We start from the raw sequence: 24,375 nt of genomic DNA, 5'->3' as shown, positions 1-24,375 counted from the left end.
CCAAATAACCATTCAAACACAAGAATGCAAACACAAAGCATCTTCAAAAATCTTAACACAATCTGAGAAGAAATTCCATGTGTATTTATTACAGACGTTGTCTTCCTTGAATACGGGGACATGTGGTACATGCAGTAGGTATTCTCCTAGACTGGCAGTGAATAAACTACCGCCTACATGCTCATTATTTGTTCAATAAATGAAGTTTTGCTGTAACACAGCCATGCCTATTCTCTTACTTATTACCTATGTCTGCCTGCAAACTGTAACAGCAGAGGTGAATAGCTAAATTAGAGAAAAATAACCTACAGTATTTACTACCTGGGCCTTTTCAGAAAAAGCTGTCCAGACCCTGTCCTAGTCTAGACAGTTATCAAACAGTTATCCAGGAGCAGTACTTGTGGGCTTCCCTGGTAATTTGGACTGGGAGAGCTCTTTTTTGTACTATAATATTGCAGGATGTTGGGTATCCTTGGCCCAACAGGACCTAAACTCTGGTAGCATTCCCAGTCTTTGGGTTAACCAAAATTCCCTACATGTTTCCAAATATTCTTGAGAGGGAACAAAGGTACTACCCCTGGTTGAGAAGAACCACTGAAGAACTTAGCTACAGTAAGGAAAAAAGAAAATACAGTCCGTAAATTCTTACTACCAAAATGGATGAGAAGTATAATTACTTCTTTAAAGAGCAAACTAAGACCATTCTCTTTCTCTTTTGACACTTAGTCAAATATACACTGACTTCTTAAGAAAACTAAGCTATATATTTTAATATATCAAATCATTATAAAGTTAAAAAAAATTATAAAGCAATGTTACCGATTTGTTCCATCCAGATTTGATTTGTGGATGAAATTAAGTTTTGCATCAGCCCAATAAAGCTTCTGTTCTTCATAATCCAAAGTTAGTCCATTTGGCCAGTAAATTTCAGTGTTTATTATAACGAAGCGACTTGAACCATCCATTCCAGCACGTTCTATCTTTGGCACTTCTCCCCAGTCGGTCCAGTACATGAACCTAAAAAAGATAAAAACAAAGCCATGACAAAGGCAGAAAACAATAAAATACTTTGTAATCATCACTATTTAAAAAACCACTGGATCCTAATTTATTGGAAAAAATGATATTTACACCATCTCAATGTATCTCTGAGCCACAGATCACTTATTAGCAACAAAGAGGGAAATGATGGGAATAATCATGTTAGAGGAAATAAATCTGGCAGGCACCAACAACCAGGTATCTAAGTTAACATTATTAATAAGGGAACAAACTGGTTGCATATATTTTTTAACATCATATACTGAAAAGGACATCATATCTTTTAAAGAGTATCTCTTACATAATTTTTCTGCCAGAAAAACGCACAACCTGAATAAAATGAGGAAACAGACTCAAGTTGAGAGACAGTCTACAAAAACAGTTGGCCTTTGGGAGAAAAAAATTGGTCTTTGAAAACAACATCGTGAAAGTTAAAAAATCTGAGGAACAAGCTAGACTGAAGAACTGGTAAGGTGAAAAAATGTTAGAAAGACATTATTGCAGGAAAATGCAAAAGTTATGGAGTGTCAAATCATATGGTAGGATATAATAGGGTTAAATTTCCTAAATATGCTAACTGTACTGTAGTTAGGATATAGAGGAGTTCATTATACTGTTTTTACTTCTATTCTAAACTCTGAAATTTTTCAAAATGAAAAGTCTAATAATCTTATTTCAGAAAAAAGAAATCTTTCCTTGATATAAAAGAAAAGGAGAACTTCAGACCAATTTCACTAATGAACATAGATGCAAAAATTCTCAACAAAATCCTAGCCAATAGATTACAGCTTATCATCAAAAAAGTAATACACATGATCAAGTAGGTTTCATCCCAGGGATGCAAGGCTGGTTTAACATACGCAAGTCCATAAACATAATCCAACATAATCCACCAGATCAACAGAAGCAAAAACAAAGACCATATGATCCTCAATAGATGCAGAAAATGCATTCAATAAAATCTATCATCCATTTCTAATTAGAACACTGAAGAGTATAGTCACAGGTGGCTATACTCTTAAACTGATCGAAACTATCTATGACAAATCTATAGCTAATATTTTACTGAATGGAGTAAAACTGAAAGCTTTTCCACTTAAAACTGGAACCAGACAAGGCTGTCCTCTATCGCCACTACTATTCAACATAGTGCTGGAAGTTCTAGCCACTGTAATCAGGCAAGAGAAGGAAATAAAGGGCATCCAAATGGCAGCAGAGGAGGTCAAACTCTCCCATTTTGCTGATAATATGATCTTATACTTAAAGAACCCCAAAGATTCGACTCCTGGAAGTCATCAAGAAATAAAGTAATTTCTCAGGACATAAAACTCAATGTTCACAAATCAGTAGCCTTTGTACACGCCAATAACAACCAAGATGAGAAGCTAATCAATGACCAATCCCCTTCACAGTAGCTTCAAAGAAAATGAAATACCTAGGAATATACCTAACAGAAGAGGTGAAGGACCTCTATAAAGAAAAGAAATAGCAGAAGGTATCAACAAAAGGAAGAACATACCATGCTCATGGCTGGGAAAAATCAACATTGTTAAAATGTCTATTCTTCCCAAAGCAATCTACAGATTCAATGCCATCCCTATTAAAATACCAACATCATACTTTCAAGACTGAGAAAAAATAATTCTGTGTTTTGTATGGAACCAGAAAAAACCCGTATAACTAAGGCAGTTCTTAGCAAAAAAAAAAAAAAAAAAAAAAACAACACAAAGCCTGGGTGGGGCATCAGCCTACCAGACTTTAGGCTGTACTACAAGGCCACAGTGATCAAAACAGCATGGAATTGGCACAAAAATAGAGACACAGACATCTGGAACCGAACAGACACAGACATCAGGAGACAAAACTAGTATCTTACAACCTAACCTTTGATAAACCAAACAAGCACACACACTGAGCGGAAAGAATCCCTATCCGATAAACGGTGCTGGGAGAACTAGATATCCACATGTAAAAGATAAAAACTGGAGGGTGGTGCCTATGGCTCAAGGAGTGGGGCGCCAGCCCCATATACGGGAGGTGGTGGGTTCAACCGGCCCTGGCCAAAAACTCCAAACTAAATAAAATAAAACAAAGATAGAATCTTGACCCACACCTTTCTCCTTTCCTAAAATTTAAAATCCTTTGAAGACATGCACACAGCTTAAAAAGCTACAGGTACTGCAACTTCCCTGTTACTAAACTTACCACAAGGCCATTTGTTATCAAGACAAGTGTGGTAAAGCACAAGAGTAGACATGCAGATCAATGGAAAAGAGAAATTCCAGAAATAAACCCTTGTCCTGGTCAACTGACTTTCAATGGGGGTGTGAAGACCATTCAGTGGGGAAAACAATCTGTTCAATAAATGACGCTGGTACAACTGGCTATCCACATGCAAAGGAATGGAGTTAGGCCTGGACCTCACACCATACACACAAAATAACTCAAAAGGGATAAAGACCTGGGGCGGCATCTGTGGCTCAGTGAGCAGGGCGCCGGCCCCATATACCGAGGGTGGCAGGTTCAAACCCAGCCCCGGCCAAACTGCAACAAAAAAATAGCCAGGCGTTGTGGCTGGCGCCTGTAGTCCCAGCTGCTCGGGAGGCTGAGAGGAGAATCGCTTAAGCCCAGGAGTTGGACGTTGCTGTGACCTGTGTGATGCCACGGCACTCTACCGAGGGCAATAAAGTGAAACCCTGTCTCTACAAAAAAAAAAAAAAAAGGGATAAAGACCTAACTGTAAAAACTAACACCATAAAACTCTCAGAAGAAAATATAAGAATAAATCTTCATGGCCTGGAATTGGAGAATGGTTTCACACATATGACACCAAAACCATAAGCAACAAAATAAAAAATAAATCAAACTTCATAAAAAAACTGTATCATAAACTTTTGTGTTTCAAATGACACCATCAACAAGGTGAAAAGACAACCCACAGAATGGAAGCCAGTATTTGCAAATCAATTATCTGACAAAGATCTATTATTAAGAATATATAAAGAACTCTCAAAACTCATTAATAAAAAGACAACCCAAATTTAAAATGGGCAAAGACAGGTATATTACAAAAGAAGATTTATAAATGGTCAAAGCACAGAAAACAAGTTCAATATTAATCATTAGGGAAATGTAAACTGAAACTATAAGATACCACTATACACCCATTAGAATGGTTATAATTTTTTATTTAAAGAAAGAGAATAATAAGTGTTGCAGGAAAGAGAGAAAGCGGAAACGGCATACACTGCTGGTGGAAATGCAAAAATGGTATAACAACTTTAGAAAACATTTGGTGGTTTCTAAAAACAAAAATTAAATACACATATCATATGACCCAGCAATTCCACTCCGAGGTATATACTGATGAGACGGAAAACATATTTCCATACAAAAACCACATGCTCAGAGTAAAATCATTCATAATAGCCAAAATGTGTAAACAAAATGTCCACCAATTAATGAATGGATAAACAAAATATAGTATTTCTATACAACAGATTATTCAGACATACCAAGAAATGAAGTATTGACATACTACAATATGAATGAACCTTGAAAACAAGCTACATATTACATGACTCCATTTATAGGCAATGTCCAGAATGAGCAAATTCATGACAGAAAGCAGATTAGGGGCTTCCAGGAGGTAGGAGGAGAGGACAACAGGGAAAGACTGCTAACATGTACAGAGCTTCTTTGGGGGAGTGATGAAAATATTCTGATATTAGACAGTGGTAACTAAAAAGTCAATAAATTGTGTATGTCCAAAAAAAAAAAAAAAAGAATTTGTGGTATGACTTATATCTAAAAAAATTTTTAAGCTATAGAACTCCCTCTGTCTTGTTCAGAGAAGACAAATTCAAACTCTAAACCAGCAAATTGATCAAATGGTAAACCCCAATTGATCACACAACCACAACATATGAATCGATTCTTTAATCAATTACTGGCCTCCATACATTCTTATTATCTCATGAACATTTTTTTCTTTCTTTGAAATACCTTTCACTTTTCTCATTCCAAAGCCTATATGTCTACTCAAAGTCATTACTCTAATGAAAGTTCCCTAAGCAATTCCCCTTCAATTCTTTTTCAATTGATTTAGCAACTAGATCTCATCTCTTTAATCCTTTTGTTTATGTGCATCCTTAGAGTTGTCTTGTTTCTGTTTAGTGTGTATTTCTCTTTCCCAACTAAGTTTTAAGCCAAAGTGAATAGAACAGCAAAATAATTACAGAAAATATCTGATTTATTGCAGATCTGCTATTTTCTAACTTTATGAAGGAACAACAGATTATTCCTAGGGCAAGTTTCAATTATAAATTTTATACACTACAACTGTCTACCTCATATCAACCATCACACCCCACCTCATGCATTTTTCTACATTAAAAAGGAAAAAAAGTACAAATGATTCAATTCATAATAAAGATACACACAAATCCCATAACCATTGACTTTTCATTCACAAAAATGTTCTATCATAGATAACTCAGTATTTTGGTATCCAGCTTTATTTAAATTACTTTCCTATGTATAGAGAATCCCTCATTTTATGAGGCAGAGCCACTTTCTGAAACTAAAGAAACTGAAAATACCAGAAATTTGCCTCCCAAATCTCTCTTGCAATAAATAGAAACAGGGTCATGAGACCTGAGCTTTGCCAGTCAGATAAACCAACCCTGACTTTGAAAAACAAGCAAGGGCCAGGCACGGTGGCTCACACCTATAATCTTAGCACTGTGGGAGGCTGAAGTGGGTGGATCACCACCGTGAGCTCAGGACCAGCCTAAGCAAAAGCAAGACCCTGTCCCTACTAAAAATAGAAAAAACTAGCCAGGCGTGGTGGTGGGTGCCTGCAGTCCCAGCTATTCTAGAGGCTGAGGTAAGAGGATCACTTGAACCCAGGAGTTTGAGATTGCCGTGAGCTGTAACACCATGGCACTCAACCTAGGGCAACAGAGTGAGCGTCTCGAAAGAAAGAAAGAAAGAAAGAAAGAAGAGAGAGAGAAAGAGAGAGAGAGAGAGAGAAAAGGAGAGAAAGAAAGAAAAGGAAAGAAAAAAACAAAAGTACGGAAAAGAGCAGGAGATAAGAGGTGAAAGAGGGAAATAACAACAGCAGTAAGCACCACTAAATCCATTTTGGTGAAGTGGAAGGCACTAGCAACAGCCCATTCCATTCAGTTGAATTATTTAATTCTTTCTTAATCCTGTTTTTAAAGGGAGCACTGACAGCAGTTTTAGGCTTGTCACTTCATTATCAGAGAACAGTGGTGAGCATGCCATCTAACAGTGAAGGCATCACTGTGGTATGATTTGTAACATTGTTCCTGCCTGTACGTTTGGAGTTTTGTTCTTTTACCAATTAGAAAATTCTATGAGTAACCTAATATCCTTTTTTTTTTTAAGAGACAAAGTCCCATTTTGTCCCCCTCGGTAGAGTGCCATAGCATCACAGCTCACAGCAACCTCCAGCTCTTGGGCTTAGGCGATTCTCTCGCCTCAGCCTCCCTAGTAGCTGAGACTACAGGGGCCAGCCACAACACCAGGCTGTTTTTTGTTGCAGTTTGGCTGGGGCCGGGTTTGAACCCGCCACCCTTGGTATATGGGACCGGCACCCTACTCACTGAGCCATAGGCGCCTCCCAACCTAATATGCTCTTTTTTTTTTTTTTTTTTTTTTTGCAGTTTTTGGCCGGGGCTGGGTTTGAACCCACCACCTACGGCAATGGGGCTGGCGCCTTACCCCTTTGAGCCACAGGTGCCACCCCCTAATATGCTCTTTAATCATAAAACCGTCTGTGATAAAAGTAGAGAAATTTCTATTGCTTAAGACTATAAACTAATACATATTCTTAGAATGAAATACCATCCCAAAGAACCACTTTAAAGCAATGATTCTCAACCTGTTTGGCAACAGTTTGGCAATTCTTCCACGGATGAGGGAGCTGATGTGAGTCAAGCAATTAATTTATTATGGGTCCCTGTGCAGAGACAAAACCTGTCTGTTAATGACAATCTGTATTTGGAGCTGCTTCCCAGTGGTAGCATCACCACCTCAGATCCACTTCAAATCATCAGGCATTAGATTCTCCTAAGGAGCGTGTAACCTAGATTCCTCACATGTGCAGTTTACAGTAGGGTTCACGCTTCTATAAGAATCTTACACTCCTGCTTATCTGACAGGAGGCAGAACTCAGGTGGTGATGATGCCACCGATGGGGAACAGCTATAAATACAGATACAGATAAAGCTTTACAAAGTCACCCACCACTACCTCCTGCTGTGCAGCCCAGTTCCTAAAGGCCACTAGTACCAGCCCATGGCCCTGGAGTTGGGGACCACAGCTTAAGATTAGACAAAGTGAGGACGGCGCCTGTGGCTCAAAGGAGTAGGGTGCTGGCCCCATATGCCGGAGGTGGCGGGTTCAAACCCAGCCCTGGCCAAAAACAGCAAAAAAGAAAAAAAAGATTAGACGAAGTGTATCCAAAGTATCACAGCTCTTCCCATAATCTATTGTGACCCTTCTCTCATTTAGGACGAATGTCACCATCTTGAGAATGGCTGCAGGAAACTGTCATCCAAATCACATACTGACCCTTCCATCTAAAACAGTAGCTTCATGTATGGCAATATAAAGGCAACAATTTATTACAGATGAAAAAGCCAACTTAAAATTAAAATTTCATATATATACATCACTATAAACAATGAAAAATAGAATGTAAAAAAAAAAAAACCAACTGAACTTTTTGCTTTACCCATGCCTTAATAACTTCAAAACCCAATAATCAGCACATAGTGATGAGAGAACCAGTTCTTGAATATTAAGAACCTAAATTTGCATGGTTAATAGTTATCTTTAGCACGGTGGTTCTTAGATTATATACCTCCCCCACTTTCCCCACTCTGACACACATGCAAAATAACAGCAACAGCAGAAGCATGAAATACCTACAGCAGGAAATTTCAACTTTGGCAGCACTTGAGGAAGACCTGAGAGACTTACTAAAACATTCATAACTTGGTTTTTTCCATCAGAGATTCTGTTGAAATTGGTCTAGGCTGGACCTCAGAAATCAATTTTGAAAAACTCTCGCAAGGAATTCTAATGCACCTAGACAGGGTTAAAGACCTGTGAAGAAAAACGTGACTTTAATCAAGCACCTGGTAATCCATAGCATTGTGTTCCTGTACTGGTGGTGTCAATGTATTCAAGGCATTAACCACTGACCTTACATATCAGCTAGTCATTAACCCCAGTTGGTACTCAGCCCTTAAGCTGTGCTAGACCACATAAGGTAACAAAGCACCAAATAAATTCCTTCTCATACAATGGCCTTCCATATTTCTGCCCAAAGCTTTACAAATTGAGAAAGGAAATTTAAAAAGTTCATCCCCACTGCTTAAATTTTTCTAAGCAGAAATTGTATATAGCTCTGTGAATAAAAATAAATTTTCAAATTTTTACAATCTTTCAAGCTTTTGGTACTCACTTCTTTTTTTTTTTTTTTTTTTTGCAGTTTTTGGCCGGGGCTGGGTTTGAACCGCCACCTCCGGCATATGGGGCCAGCACCCTACCCCTTTGAGCCACAGGTGCCACCCAGTACTCAACTCTTTATACAGGTTATCCATAAAGTTTGTGTGTGATTTAAAATTGTGTACTTTTAGACTACTTTAACTATTTTAAAATAGTTACTATATATAGTAGTAACTCAAAAGGTTGCAATTTGCTAGTTCAATGCATTATACATGGTCTCATTTTACTTACAGGATTATGAACATATAAAGTATTTATATTAAATATGCTTATACAGTTTTTGTCTTCAGTTTAGAAGATGTTGACAAATGGTAATGTTAGGTTACCCAGGAATTTTAATCAAAATATATACAATTTAGTATAGCCATTCTGAAACTGTTTGACTTGAATCTACCCAAAAAATAATTATGAAATGTTTGTTTTTTCCTTAAAGGAGATCAAGTAAGAAATGTATATTTTAAAAGCTGTCATGCCTTAAACAAAACTGCATTACAAGAATGCAATTGAGGTCATGATAGCTCACATCTGCAATCCAAGCATTATGGAAGCCAAGGCAGGAAGATGACTTGAGGCCAGCCTGAGTGACACATCAAGATTCAGTCTCTTAAAAAAAAAAAAAAAATTAAAAAAGCAATTAATAACTCTGAGTGCTCACCACACAAAAGTATAATTGTCTCCCCTACCCTCAGGGGATACATTCCAGGAGCCCCCAGTAGATGCCTGAAACTACAGCTAGTACCAAACCCTACATGTACTATGTTTTTTGTTTTGTTTTGTTTTAGAGATAGTCTCACTTTGTCACCCTTGGTAGAGTGCCGTGGCATCATTAGCTCACAGCAACATCAAGTAATCCTTTTGCCTCAACTTCCCAAGTAGCTGGGACTATAGGGGCCTACCACAATGCCCAGCTATTTTCTGAGACTATGAGCTCAGGCAATCCACTCACCTCAGCCTCCCAAGTGCTAGGATTACATACATGAGCCACCTCGCCTGGCCATGTACTATGTTTTTTAATACGACTTTTTTTTTTTTTTTTTGAGACAGAGTGTCACTTTGTCACCCTCGGTAGAGTGCTATGGCATCACAGCTCACAGCAACCTCAAACTCTTAGGCTCAAGTGACTCTCCTGCCTCAGCCTCCTGTAGGCTCCTGCCATTTAATATAGCTTAATTTACAAGTTAAGACTCAGGAAGAGATTAACAATAATAAAACAAAACAATTATAACGATATATTGTAATAATATTGTACATGAATGTATTCAGTTCTCTCGTGCTCTCAAAGTATCTTATAACTGTACTCACCCCTTCTGCTCAAGATGATATGAAATAATAAAATGCCTACATGAGATGAGTGAGATGAATGAACCAGGGGTCCTCAAACTACGACCCGCGGGCCACATGCGGGGGTGTGACTGTGTTTATTCCCGTTGTTTTTTTACTTCAAAATAAGATATATGCAGTGTGCATAGGAATTTGTTCATAGTTTGTTTTTTTTATAGTCTGGCCCTCCAAAGGTCTGAGGGACAGTGAACTGGCCCCCTGTTTAAAAAGTTTGAGGGCCCCTAATAGGCACTGTGAAGTAACTGACCTGTGAGGTAAGTCACAAGTAGGATCATCTGCTTTGAGTGACCCTGTATCATTGAGCCATAACCATGTCAATGCCTGATGCCTGATGTCAGATGTCAGGGTAGATGACTAACAGGTGGGTAACGTACCCAACATGGATATACTAGACAAAGGGATAATTCATGCTCCAGGCAGGACAGAGCAAGATTTCATCACGCTGCTGAGAACAATGTGCAAGTTAAAATGTATGAGTTGTTCATTTCTGGAATTTTCCATTTAACATTTTCACACTACAACTGACCACTGCAACTGAAACTACAGAAAGCAAAACTACAGAAAAGGGGATGTACTGTAGTATATTTCTGAGTGCTTCCAAGTTTTCAAACATGGCTGAAAATAAAAGGCATACTTATTACCCTCTTCTTCAAATCCACATAAATCAGCAAAGTCTACAGCAGTCTTACTGGGATGTTCACAACAGACCAACACACCCCAAAGCCATACACCAGCCCTTTTTGCTGGAGAGAGTAAGAGGAGACATCTCTGGATCTATTCATTAGAATCTGACATTAATTTTAGGGTTATTCTGCCATAATTGCTTTAAATATTCCTTTCTCTTTTTCTTCTTATACTTCATTCCCATTATGTGTACATTATGCCTTTTGTAGTTGTTCTCAGACATTCTGTTCCCTTTTTCTGTTCACTTTTATTTGCTGTTCAGTTTTGGAAGCTTGTGTTGACATATCCTTAAGCTCACAGATTCTTTCCTTGGCCATCCATGTCCAGTCTACTAAATGAACTTCAAAAACATTTTTCATTTCCATTAGTGTTTTTGATCTGCATTTCTTTGATTCTTGTAGAATTTCTGCCTTTCTTGCTTACACTATCCATCTGTTTTTGCATGCATGTCATCTGTTTTTTTTTTTAATTAGAGTCCTTAGTTGTTTTAAATTTCTGACCTGCTTTGTGCAACATCCCTGTACACTTAATCTGGTTCTGATGCTTGTGCTCTGTCTCATCAAACTGTATTTTATACCTTTTAGTATACCTTGCAATTTTTTGTTAAAAGCTGGATATAACACATCAGGTAAAAGGAATGTTGGTACATAAGCCTTCAGCAGTCTTTTAGTGAGCCTTTGCCCTGGGTGAGCTTCCTGTGAGCTTCCAAGCGCTTCTCAGTTTTTTTCACCCCTTTCGGTGGGACAGGATGGTTAGAGAAGACTGTAGTGAAGTACTTCTCTTTCTCTCTGTATTTTCCTCCCCCCAGAGTGGTTAGGCTCTGGTGAGATGGATTATTTTGAAGGCACACCTTGTTCAAGAGAGAATGCTCCAGCATATCTAAAGTGTTACTTTGCCTCTTTTCCTACTGAAAGCCCTGGGAATTTTTCTCAGCTCTTCACTGTGAGGACCTGGTAGAACTAAAGGTAAAACTCACAAAAGTGTGAGGGCCCCCTATGACTGAGTCTTCCTGCAATTTTATACTTTCATACTTGTCCATACTAAGCCTCTAGGAGTTCATCAATTACAGTTTATGTTATTCTACCCTGATGCTGGTTTCTGTGGAGGTTTCTGTCCACAAGTTTCTACTCTGTAAATTTGTCAGCAGTGGTTTGCCCTGCTTAACTTATCTATCTGATGGGTCTAAGAAGAGTTCATTTTTCTCAATTTGTTCAATTTTACCTGATAGAATAGAGTAACAACTTCCAAACTCTACTTGCTGAACTGGAAATTGGATGTCAGTGCTTTGTGTTTTGCATTAAAAACTTGAATATGTGGGGCGGCGCCTGTGGCTCAGTCGGTAGGGCGCCGGCCCCATATACCGAGGGTGACGGGTTCAAACCCGGCCCCGGCCAAACTGCAACCAAAAAATAGCCAGGCGCTGTGGTGGGCGCCTGTAGTCCCAGCTACTTGGGAGGCTGAGGCAAGAGAATCGCTTAAGCCCAGGAGTTGGAGGTTGCTGTGAGCCACGTGACGCCACGGCACTCTACCGAGGGCCATAAAGTGAGACTCTGTCTCTACAAAAAAAAAAAAAAAACTTCAATATATGAAGCAGGGTTGAACAATAATAATACAGTACTTAGGAACTAGAAAGATCTTACATAGTATAGTCTGGAACCTTAACTATATTATATGAATTCCAGGCATATTCTGAGGTTTTAATATAGATTAGGGCAGGCATCTAGGGAGCAGAGCCTGTATGCTAAACCTTGGCCTCAGTCTAGTTCCCTGCCATGTTCTCCTGATAACAGGTGGGTAATGTATATACACAACAGGGATACACTACACAAAGGGATAATTCATGCCCCGGGCAGGACAAAGCAACATTTCATCATGCTGCTGACCCATAATATGGATAACAGGATCTACTGATACTGCTATTTACGACAAATCTACAGTGAACTGTATACTGTTCAGTGAACTAGAATGACTTTAAAAATCCCTATGGTGAGGGGGGTGCCTGTGGCTCAAAATCCCTATAGTGAGGAGGCGCCGGTCCCATATGCCAGAGGTGGTGGGTTCGAACCCAGCCCTGGCCAAAAACTGCGAAAAAAAAAAAAAATCCCTATAGTCCTGAGATGAGTAACTGAATCCCTATCATCCCAATTTATACACAGGAAGATTGAAGTGGAAGTGAAAGCAGTATAATGAATTCTTAACTTTTTTAAGCTTTCATTTATTTATGATAGACACATAAGTGATACTCTCGGAACCTGATTATAAAATAAAGATATGAAATCTGTTTCTTATATAACTCTTAACATTTTTCATTTGAAGCCTACTCATGAGCAGATAAGTGTTAGTGATCTGTAAGTGAAGTTTCTGAAATGAGTCTCCTACAGATTGTGAAAAACGTGGTATGTTCATTGAGATAAGCCTGCAAGCATGCAGACTCTGAACTCTGTTTAGTAAAATTGAAGATGGCTTTAGAAATACATATGTTTGTCTGAGGATGAGTGGTAAAATTGTCTGCAAGATGTTATATACGTAGAGAACAAGAAGCATTATAAAAAAGCACACTGCACAGTTGCCAAAATTCATAGAATTTTACACTAAGAAGAGTGAAACTTAGTGAATTCAAATAAAAAAAAAGAATCCATTGGCTTGGTGCCCATAGCTCAGTGAGTAGGGCGCAGACCACATACACAGAGGCTGGCAGGTTTTGGCCTGGACCTGCTAAACAACAATGACAACTGCAACCAAAAAATAGCCCAGGATTGTGGCGGGCGCCTGCAGTCCCAGCTACCTGGGAGGCTGAGGCAAGAGAATTACTTAAGCCCAAGAGTTGGAGGTTGCTGTGAGCTGTGATGCTACAGCACTCTACTAAGGGCGACTCTGTCTCAAAAAAAAAAAAAAAAAAAGTCCATTAAGCGGTTGGGGAATTCCAGGATGGAATGCAGACTGAAACAGAAGAATCTTACTATATTAGAAATATATAAAACCACCTCATTGAAAGTGGTGGTGGTAGAAGAGTGTTGACATAGTCACTTTAGAAATGCGTAGAGCCTATTAAAACTACAGGCAAAGGAGAAGGCAGCCACACTACAAGACCCACTAGAAGAGACAGACCAGAAACTAGAGGTGAAGGAGGAGCAGGAGGAATCCGAAGAAACAGCTCCTGGTGGCAAGAAGCAGGTAATACCGGGTTTTGTGTACTTGGGCCACATCCCGCTGCATTTCCAACCCCTGCACATCTGCAATCTTCTCAGCTCCAACAGTGAGGTTGGAGAAGTTTTCTTTCAGGCTGAGGACTGGTTCATGAAACGGAAGAAGGCAGCAGCGGCCACAGGAGGAAAAAGGTCTACACCGAGGGCTGGGTATACAGCAAGGTCTACACCGAGGACTGGGTGGAGTTCCGGGCCAAGCGCGTCGTGGCCAGTCTACACAACATGCCTATGGGTGCCCGTAGGCATAGCCCCTTACGTTATGACTTATGGAACCTTGAGTATTTGTACCGTTTCATCTGGTCCCACCTCAGTGAGCACCTTGCCTTTGAGCGCCAGGTTCACCTGCAGCGCCTTTGAGCAGAAGTTGCTCAGGCCAAGCATGAGACTGACTTCTATCTTCGAAGTGCGGAGAAGGGACGTTTCCTTGCATCTGATGGGATCCTGCCTGCCCAGATGGCTCCTGGGCATTTGCCCAGCATCCCGCTGAGCAGGAGCTGAGGGCCCGGAAAACAGCCGGGCCAGGAGGGCGTGAACAGGCTAGCCTGGCTACTGCCCAGGACCAGGCCCGCTCCAACCGAGGGCTCCCTGCCAAGATCTCTGGAGCTTCACCACCCTCAGAGAGCATGGAGGGACCCTCCCTGGTTAGAGACTCCTGAGGGGCAGGCAAGCTCATTTCATCTCCTGGTCCTGCCCTGTTTTTTGTCTACCTCACACTAGAGTGATAATGACTCCCCAGGCAGATATCTTATTGTGTTTTTCATACAAAGAGTCTCTGGTGAGGGCTTAGATGTGGAAGTTTTGTGAGCTTCCCCTCTTTCCCATCTAATGCCTGTACATGCTTGGCTGAGTCACCTAATTCATATTTCATACTAGCATGATTATGACTATTTCAGATGCCTGTTTTGGTTTGACTTTTGGCTGTTGGTCCACAGCCCAGTGGGTTCCCCTAAAAATACCACTTCTTGGCCCCAGGAAGAACCTTTATTTACAACTAGAGTGATAATGCCTTGTCCAGGCAATCTTGTTCAATTTAGCAACTACAGGTATAAGCAGCAATAGCATCCTTTTTATTTAAGAAAAGTTAACAGGTACAGGAGTTAATGGGATGAGACTGGGTTGGGAACCACTTTCCAAATGTGTTTATAGAAAAGAAAATAACATTTTTATATGATTTCTTTAGTTTCATGATGAGGGGTCATTGGACAAGTTTCGATTTTCATTTCCTTGTGTTCTATTCACCTTCATTTCATCTCTTGGACCTAAGAGTTTCCCAATTAATTTGGACTTTTTTTTTTCCTATTTCTGTCTTTTTAATTTCGTTTCCCAGTTTATCAGTCAGTTATCTAATTCAGCATTTACTAAGCCACTGTGTCAGGAAACAATCTGTCATAACACATGGGCCTTGGCATTAAGAGTCTGATAGGCTACTAGAATAGAGGCATCCTGGTGCATGCATGTAAGAGGTGGACTGGGAGCTGTAGCAGGGCATGGAGTGCTCTCATGAACCTGATTCATGGTCACACCATTGGAATTGGGTCAGTCTTTATGAAGGTTTCTAGGTCATTCCTGGAATATGAACAGGGAGAATGACAGCAGAATTCTGAAAGAGTCCACTGTGCTCCTACAATTACAAACAATGCTTTATGGATGGAGTGTTGGAGTGGAACCACTGTAAAGGTGGGCAAAGCCTAGGAGGGAAGTCAGTCAGGAACAAATGCCTATTAGGTGCACTTATGTGTGTTGGGGCTTTGACAAGGGAGGATTTATGAACAGGCATGCAGAGCATTCCTAGGTGCTTCAAAGAAACAATGTAAATCACTAAGAGGAACTAAAAATCTGGGTGTCACAATAATCTAAGAAATCAAAACAGTTCCATGTAGATTAACACTAATCATCATCCAGCCTGTTAACTTCAGGATACTTCCTGTGCAGTTCCAGAGTATGATTATTATTTAGATATAATAATCTCCTCAGTGTGCTCACCCATGTGCTCTTGGGAGTTGGAGTGGATTTATCCACTTTTGCTGTAAAGTATCCCAAGTCACATTATGATCTTAACTTGGTAGGTGCATTTTCTCTGGAAAAATAAAAGTGAACATACAGTAAAAAAAAAAAAAAAAAAGACTACAGGCAAAAACTGTGAATGCTCTCCAGCTGCAGTGTACTTTAGTTGGTAATAATGCTTTCTATAGAGGTATAGTTAACAATTTTGATACAGCAGTTCTGATATCTCTAATAATGTGTGCCAAAATTAAACTAGTAAAATGGATGATGGCTGTGGGAGCCAAGCTTCTCACCACTGGCATAGAAAGTTATAGATAAGCAAGGAGAGGAGGCTAGAATGATCCATGTGGATTAGAACTAAACGTTGGTATCATGTCATACTTAGCTTACTACAGAGTATGTATTTTAGATGAAGTTAGTTTGTTAACCTTAAAGTGATAAAAAATAAAAGTCTCAGTCCTGGAATTAATGATCATTTTAAAAATTAAGATAGAAGTAGACGAAAAGTATACTCTAGTTAGTATTTTCAGCATTTGATAAACAAAATCTTGTAGGATTTATTAGATCTCACAGACCGGGGGAGGATTCTAGATTCAAATTTATAATTACCAATCATATTAAGAATGATCTCTGATATAAGAGACTTGTATTGATACAAACAAATCAAGCTTCTTGTTCATAAAATAGCGAATATTTGAAGTATTTATAATTTCATTTGAATTACTGTTTAAATATAATGTGGATAATGAGGTATGAGCCTACCTTCACTGTCATTACCAAAGAGAAACATTAACAGTTTCTGTGTAGTTAATACTTGTACCTAATTTTCAGTTAAACATTTGGTTTGTGGCAAAACTTGTAGGATATTCATTTCCTAGTCATTCTTCAAAGCTCAGAGGAATGACCATCACATGCATCAAAAAGTTTGGGAAGGCTAATAGCTGGGCGTTGTGGCAGGAGCCTGTAGTCCCAGCTACTCGGGAGGCTGAGGCAAGAGAATCGCTTAAGCCCAGGAGTTGGAGGTTGCTGTGAGCTGTGTGATGCCATGGTACTCTACCAAGGGCCATAAAGTGAGACTCTGTCTCTACAAAAAAATAAATAAATAAATAAATAAGTTTGGGAAGGCTGGGTACCTGTGGTTCAAGCAGCTAAGGCACCAGCCACACACACATGAGCTGGCGGGTTCGAATCCAGCCCGGGCCTGCCAAACAACAATGACGGCTGCAACCAAAAAATAGCCAGGCATTGTGGCGGGCGCCTGTGGTCCCAGCTACTTGGGAGGCTGAGGCAGGAGAATCGCTTGAGCCCAGGAGCTGGAGGTTGCTGTGAGTTATGATGCCATAGCACTCTACCCAGGGCGACAACTTGAGGCTCTGTCTCAAAAAAAAAAAAAAAAAGTTGGGGAAGAGTCAGGAACTCAGATCTTCTCCCCCCTCCCCTTAATGGAAATGAAGAGTTTGAATAAATAGTTGGGGAGATATTTCTTAAAAGCCTGGAAGCAGCTTTATAATTGATATTTTTCTTAGATAATGGCATGCACTGTCTCCTACACTGTCTGGAGAATGATATAAAATGTCATATTTTGGTGTTGGACTGTATCTTCTATAATTTGGGGTTCAGAAAATAGAGTCAAATATGATTGAGATTTAATTGGTGGGTTTTCTGAATTGATCTGGGAGTAATTTGCCAAATACTTATCTAGAAATATTCCTTAGTGCTTTTTAGAGTCATATATACAACTTTTATTACTATATATTTACTACATATTTTCTGATGTTACAAAGACACATCTATAAGGAAAGACAATACTTTGGTTTTATTTTTTGTAACAGCGCAGATTCTGACGCAATGGTTTTAAGATGGACCTTGACTAGTCTATGAACCATACTTTGACTAGTAAAGCTTTAGAGGAAGGGTGGGCAAATATTTTCTACAAATGCCCAGCAGTAAATAAGCAGTCTCCCTTATCCTTGAAGGAGATGGCCTAAGACCCTCCCATGGTTGCCTGGAACCACAGGAAGTACTAAACCCTCTATACACTGTATTTTTTCCTATATTTACATTACTTATGATAAAGCTTAATTTATAAATTAGATATAATAAGCAATTATCAATAATAATAAAATGAAGCAATTATTAACAACATACTATTATACATGTTAATAACAGGTTACATGAACATGGCTTATCTTGTTCTGTTACACTCACTCTCAAAATATCTTACTGTACTCCATTCACCTATTTTTGGATCATGGTTGACCCTGGGTAACTGAAACCACAGAAAGCGAGATTGTGGCTATGAGGGGAAAGGGGGACTACTGTATTTTAGTCTCGGCAGACCACATGTGGTCCTTACTGCATATTTTCTGCTGCTGGTGCATTTGGAGGTGGTTTTTTTTTTTTTTTTTTGTATAACCCTTGGAAATGTAAAAAACCTTCGCCAGTTCATGGGGACATACAGAAAAAGAGCAAGGGCCAGACATGACCTACTGGCCAATGTTTGCCTATCTCTGCTTCAGAGAAAGGGTGTATGGATTCAGTTGATAAAAAAAGAAATTCTAGAATTGGTGTTTGTCATGACTTTTTAGTATTTCAAATGATCATTTGATTGTTTCCTATTGATGTGTTACCTATTGATTAATGAGGTGAATTATTGCTGATTTGTAAGCTTTTTGTAATTGTTTACAAATTTTTTTAAATTTTAAATGAGGTGTAATTTACATACAGAAAAATTTACCTTTTTCAGTGTATGGTAGTATGAATTTTAACAAGTACATGTAGTTGTGTACTGTCAAAGAAACACAAAGCCAGATACTAAAACAGTAAGAAAAAATTTTATTTATTTTCCTTTTTGATTTTTAGAGACAGGATCTTGTTCTGTTGCCCAGACTGGAATGCACAGGTGTCATCATAGCCTCTGCAAACTTCAATACCTGGGCTGATGTGATCCTCCTGCCTCAGCCTCCCAAGTAGCTAGGATTACAGGTGTCTATCACCACACCCAGCTAATTTTAAAAAAATTCTTTTTGTAGACTCTGGGTCTTGCTATGTTGCCCAGGATGGTCTTTAACTTCTGGTCTGAAGTGATCCTCCCACCTAAGCCTCTCAAAGTGCTAGGATTTCAGGCATGAGCCACTGCACCCAGCCAAGAACAGATTTAAAATCACTAATATGCTATTTCAACAGGGCATTTTGATTTGTACAGAGCTCACTAAGTATTTCAAAAGGAGAATTAGATGGGGAAGCGGGTGGGAAGGGATGCAGTAGAATCAGGGAAGTAAAAAATTACAAACAGCTGGAGGGGGCTTTGGTCCATCTGAAACCCATCTGAGTTTGTTAAATGACCCTTAACAAAGTTAGGTTTCCACCCTCCCCAGAGACCGGGAGAATGGAGCCTGATCTTTAGGTGCTAGCTAGAACAAACCGTAAATTCTTTCAGCAGCCTTGGGTTTTCTCAAGAAGGACTTTAAGGAAGGTAAGGTCAGCCTAGGAATGTGGCCTTCCAGTTTTAGAAACTATTGTATTTTGCCACGTATAATAGGTTCCCATGTAAAACTGTACACCCATGTTTTCGGCCCAGACTTTCAGGAAAAAATTCTTTTACTTTTTTACTTTTTTTTTGCAGTTTTTGGCCAGGGCTGGGTTTAAACCTGCCACCTCCGGCATATGAGGCCAGCACCCTACTCCTTTGAGCCACAGATGCCACCCTACTTTTTTTTTTTTTGGAGCCAGAATCTCATTTTGTCACCCTGGGTAGAGAGCTGTGGCATCATACCTCAAGCAACCTAAAATTCTTCGGCTCAAAAGCTCCTCTTGCCTCAGCCTCTCGAGTAGTTGGGACTACAGGTGCCCACCACAATGCCCGGCTAGTTTTTCTATTTTTAGTAGAGATGGGGTCTCACTCCTGCTCAGGCTGGACTTGAACTTCTGTGCTCAAGCAACCCACCCAGCTTGGCTTCCCAGAGTGCTAGGATTACAGGCATGAGTCACTGCACCTGGCCCCCGTTTTAATATATTAATTCAAATGAATGCAGTTTTTAATTTACGTACTTGCTTTCTGTATTATAAAGGAATTTTAGCATTTATTTTTTAACAAATGATGGTACATGAAATTTTATATAACAAATAAAACACAAGAACTGATACCAAGTACACGAAATTTTATGTACTGGTAACAAATAGTACTACCCATGTACAGTGTACATCCTTATTTTGCCCTCAAAACTATGGGCCAAAAAAGTGCACTTTATACACAGCAAAACATGGTAGGTCAGAAATAGATCTACAAAAAATAAAAATAAAAAGGGAAAGGAAAGGGCCAGGTGCAGTGGCTCTCACCTATAATTCTAGCACTCTGGGAGGCAGAAGCTAGTGGATCACCTGAGCTCTGAAGTTCAAGACCAGCCTGGGGTGGAGGCAAGATGGCCAACTGGAGCCAGCTTTCCACAGAGGCTCCAGTCCAGAAGGAGAGTTAAAGAACAGAAGTTTAGCAAGCAAGCCGATGGTTTGGAACTGAGCCAAGAGAAAAGGTTGAAGAACGCACATCAACCCTGCTAAGGCAGGCTGCAACCCCAAGGAAACAAACAATAGGTACAAAATTCATGGACATGTGGATGGGAGTCCTCTCCCCCACGAGAATGGCTGGCAGTATACTCTATACAATCAAGCAAGCACAGTTCAGATCCCCTCCTATTTTATCCCACGGGAGACCCTCTAAAAACCAGAACTCCTTCCCTAGAGAGAACTTACGAATGTGCCATGGCACTCTCCTACCAGGCATAAAACTGTATAAAACTGTATATATTCTCTACCTGCAATTCCGAAATCCCAGCACTCCCCTCCATTCTCACCCTGAGGTCTGTAAGCCTGTCCCCCATGAAGTCCAGATTCTTGGGCATTTTCTTGAGAGGGGTGGACAGGGCGTGGGCTGTTGCTGATCTGTGCTGACTCTGCGGCACGGGAGTAAGGAGAAGACAGTGAACTGGGGGAACCATACAGAGAGAGCGAGGCGGTGCCCCTCGGCACAGAGCATCAGCGGCACACTGCTGCCTCTCTGGGCAACCAGAGGAAGCCGGGCATCTTCTCCGGTGGCAGCCGCTAGGGGAACAGATCTTGGATGGAAATGCAGGCCTGTGAGTAAAGGGTATGCCTGAGGTGGCACCTGCCTGGGCAGGTGTGGCAAAGCCAGAGACTAAAATATGCATGCACTGAGACAGCATACTCCCAGGGCGGGGCTGAGCCAGAAGGACTGCTTTAGTGACCCTAAGAAGCACCCAGCCCTCAGGGGATCATAGCTGAAACAAACATAGGCGGGCAGAGCTCTAACTGCACCCGCTCCAACACAGACTACAGCCGAGACAGACACGCTAGCTCTGGGCAGCTGCACAGACCGGGGCTGAGTCGCAGTTTCTGTGAACTCAAATAGCGTCTAGTCTGCAGGGGAATATAGCCAGGACAGAATCAAATTCTGTGGAATTGTTCTGTTCTGTCAGCAACATCAATCAAGGGTGGGGCTGGAACTGAATGAACCGCCCCCGCATCCATTTAGCACCCAAGGTTGTCAAGCCTGAGGTCCCCCTGCCAGATAGTGGCAGAGAACGATAGCCTGGCCTGGAAGACATAGATCTCTTGGTGGCTCAGGCAGGCGCAAACCCCTGAAGCATTTGCTCATTGGAGGGAACTGGGTCACAGCCCTGCAGGTTTGCCAGTGACTGGGTGTGACAGAGGTAAAAGGTGAGGAAGGAGGCATCAACCTTTCCAGACTAATTCATTTGCTGGGTGGGTCCTTCTGACCTCACAGAGCACCAGAGCAAGTCATACGTGAGCTGCCAGCAGACCCCTACTATCTAGTTGCCAGAGACCTTTTGAACTCTCCCACCTGAGACTGATGAAGACTGGGACAATTGATTTGAACCTCTTAAACTGGGCCAATCACCCGAGGTATCCAAAGTGGTACCCTAGGTATGTGGTTGTGAGAAGGTTTGATTTTCCTTTTCCAGTTGTTGCCTATAGGGGGCAGGGTGACTTAATTGCTGGTATTTCTCCACAGCTGAGACTTCAACCCAGAGTAACTGATTCACTACAGTGACCAACTGAAAGCAAGACAGAGGCTCTTAGCCCCACCACACCAAGCAGGTCCCTGGTGTCTCAGGCTGTAGCACTGTATGGGTCCTTTGCAAAGCTCCAGGGGAAAAGTTACAGACACCAGTCCCAACTCTTAGGCAAAGGGCTGGTTAATCACTACTCCATGAGCCCCCAACCCAACTTCACCTTATCTGCTCATCTACCCAAATGGTGTAAAATAATCATGAGTCAGAATCAGTGGAAAAACTCCAGGAACATGAATAACCAGAGTAGATCAACTACCCCAAGGAACAACATGGCGGACACAACTAAAGATCCCATTCATAAACAAATGGCTGAAATTTCAGAAATCAAATTCAGAATTTGGATTGCAAATAAGATTAACAGAATGGAGAGAAAGTTGGAATTAGAGGGCGGCCCCTGTGGCTCAAAGGAGTAGGGTGCCAGCCCCATATACCGGAGGTGGCAGGTTCAAACCCGGCCCTGGCGAAAACTGCAAAAAAAAAAAAAGTTGTAATTAGAAACTCAAGGAACATTTCAAAAATTGTCTCAAGAATTCAATGAATTCAAAGACAAACATACCAAAGACTTTGACACATTGAGACAAGAATTTGCAGCCCTCAAAGATCTGAGAAATACAGTAGAATCCCTGAGTAACAAAATGGAGCAGGTAGAAGAAAGGATTTCTGACATTGAAGACAAAGCTTTTGAATGCTCCCAAACACTCAAAGAGGAAGAAAAGTGGAGAACAAAAACAGATCATTCTTTAAGAGAGCTCTAAGATAATTCAAAGAAAACTAATATTTGCCTTATAGGAATTCCTGAAGGCGACAAGGGGGCTTTGAAAGGCACAGACGCTCTTCTTCATAAAAATAATGAAGGAGAACTTCCCAGACATGCCAAGAGATTCTGAAATTTAGAAAGCAGTTTCAGAACCCCAGCACGAATCAACCTGAATAAGACATTTTCTAGGAACATATAATTAACTTCACCAAAGTTAAAATGAAGGAGAAAATTCTGCAAGCAGCCAGACGTAAAACCATGACCTACAAGGAGAAGAACATTAGATGACTGTAGATCTCTCTGCTGAAAACTTTAAAGCCAGAAGAGGGTGCTCATAGACTTTTAATCTCCTAAAACAAAATAACTTTCAACCCAGGAACCTGTATCCAGTGAAACTGAGTTTCATTTATGATGGAGAAATTAAATACTTTGATGACATTCACATGTTGAAGAAATCTGCCATAGGGCGGTGCCTGTAGCTCAGTGAGTCAGGCACTAGCCCCATATAAAGAGGGTGGTGGGTTCAAACCTGACCCCGGCCAAACTGCAACCAAAAAAAAAAAAAAATTTGCCATAACTAAACCAGCTCTCCAGGATATCAGACCTATCCTCCATAATGACCAACACAATCCTCCACCACAAAAGTAAACTCACTCAGAAACTTTTGATCAAATTCCAACTTCCACAGTGGAGAAAGGATTAAAAATGTCCACTGGACTTTCAAAAAACTCGATACCCAAAATGGTACCAGGCTTATCAATATTTACAATTAATATGAATGGCTTAAATTGTCCTCTGAAGAGGCACAAGTTGGCTGACTGGATACAGAAACTCAGACCAGATATCTACTGCATACAAGAATCTCATCTTACCTTAAAAGATAAACATAGTCTCAGGGTGAAGGGATGGTCATCTATATTTCAGGCAAATGGAAATCAGAAAAAAATCAGTTGTTGCAATTTTATTTGCAGATACAATAGGCTTTAAACCAACAAAAGTAAGGAAAGATAAGGATGATCACTTCATATTTGTTAAGAGCAACAATTAACATGATGAGATTTCAATTATTAATATTTATGCTCCCAACCAGAATGCACCTCAATTTATAAGAGAGACTCTAACAGACACGAACAACTTGATTTCCTCCAGCACCATAATAGTCAGAGATTTTAACACTCCTTTGGATAAATCCTCCAAAAAGAAGCTAAGCAAAGAAACTTTAGACTTAAACATAACCATTCAACATTTAGATTTAACAGACACCTACAGAACATTTCATCCTAACAAAACTGAATGCACATTCTTCTCATCCGCCCATGGAACATACTCCAAAACTGATCATATCTTAGGTCACAAGTCTAACCTCAGCAAATTTAAAAGAATAGAAATTATTCCTTGCATCTTCTCCGACCAGCACGGAATAAAAGTTGAACTCAGTAACAACAGGAATCTGCATACTCATATAAAAACATGGAAACTAAATAACCTTATGCTGAATTATAGCTGGGTCAGAGATGAGATTAAGAAGGAAATTGCCAAATTTTGGAACAAAACAACAATGAAGACATGAATTATCAGAACCTCTGGGATACCACAAAGGCAGTCCTAAGAGGTAAATTTATAGCACTGCAAGCCTTCCTCAAGAGAACGGAAAGAGAGGAAATTAAGAACATAATGGGATATCTCAAGC

The 24,375-nt window shown here is 40.2% G+C and overlaps 1 protein-coding gene and 1 pseudogene across 4 annotated transcripts in view; one reads left to right on the top strand and one right to left on the bottom strand.

The window, feature by feature from the left end:
• The window catches only part of LRP6 (LDL receptor related protein 6), a 197,632-nt gene that overhangs the window by 129,446 nt on the left and 43,811 nt on the right, over positions 1–24,375 (bottom strand). For all 4 annotated transcript variants that reach the window (XM_053555768.1, XM_053555770.1, XM_053555772.1 and 1 more), the window contains one exon: positions 820–1,017. In XM_053555768.1, the coding sequence (XP_053411743.1) occupies positions 820–1,017 (198 nt within the window). The remainder of the gene's footprint in view (positions 1–819; positions 1,018–24,375) is intronic.
• On the top strand, positions 10,536–14,470 carry LOC128561050 (activator of basal transcription 1-like; annotated as a pseudogene).

The sequence above is a fragment of the Nycticebus coucang genome, chromosome 12 (genome assembly GCF_027406575.1).
Source record: "Nycticebus coucang isolate mNycCou1 chromosome 12, mNycCou1.pri, whole genome shotgun sequence".
Taxonomy (NCBI): Eukaryota; Metazoa; Chordata; class Mammalia; order Primates; family Lorisidae; genus Nycticebus; species Nycticebus coucang.
The sequence above is the reverse complement of the archived record's forward strand: the minus strand, read 5'-3'. Positions and strand labels throughout refer to the sequence as shown.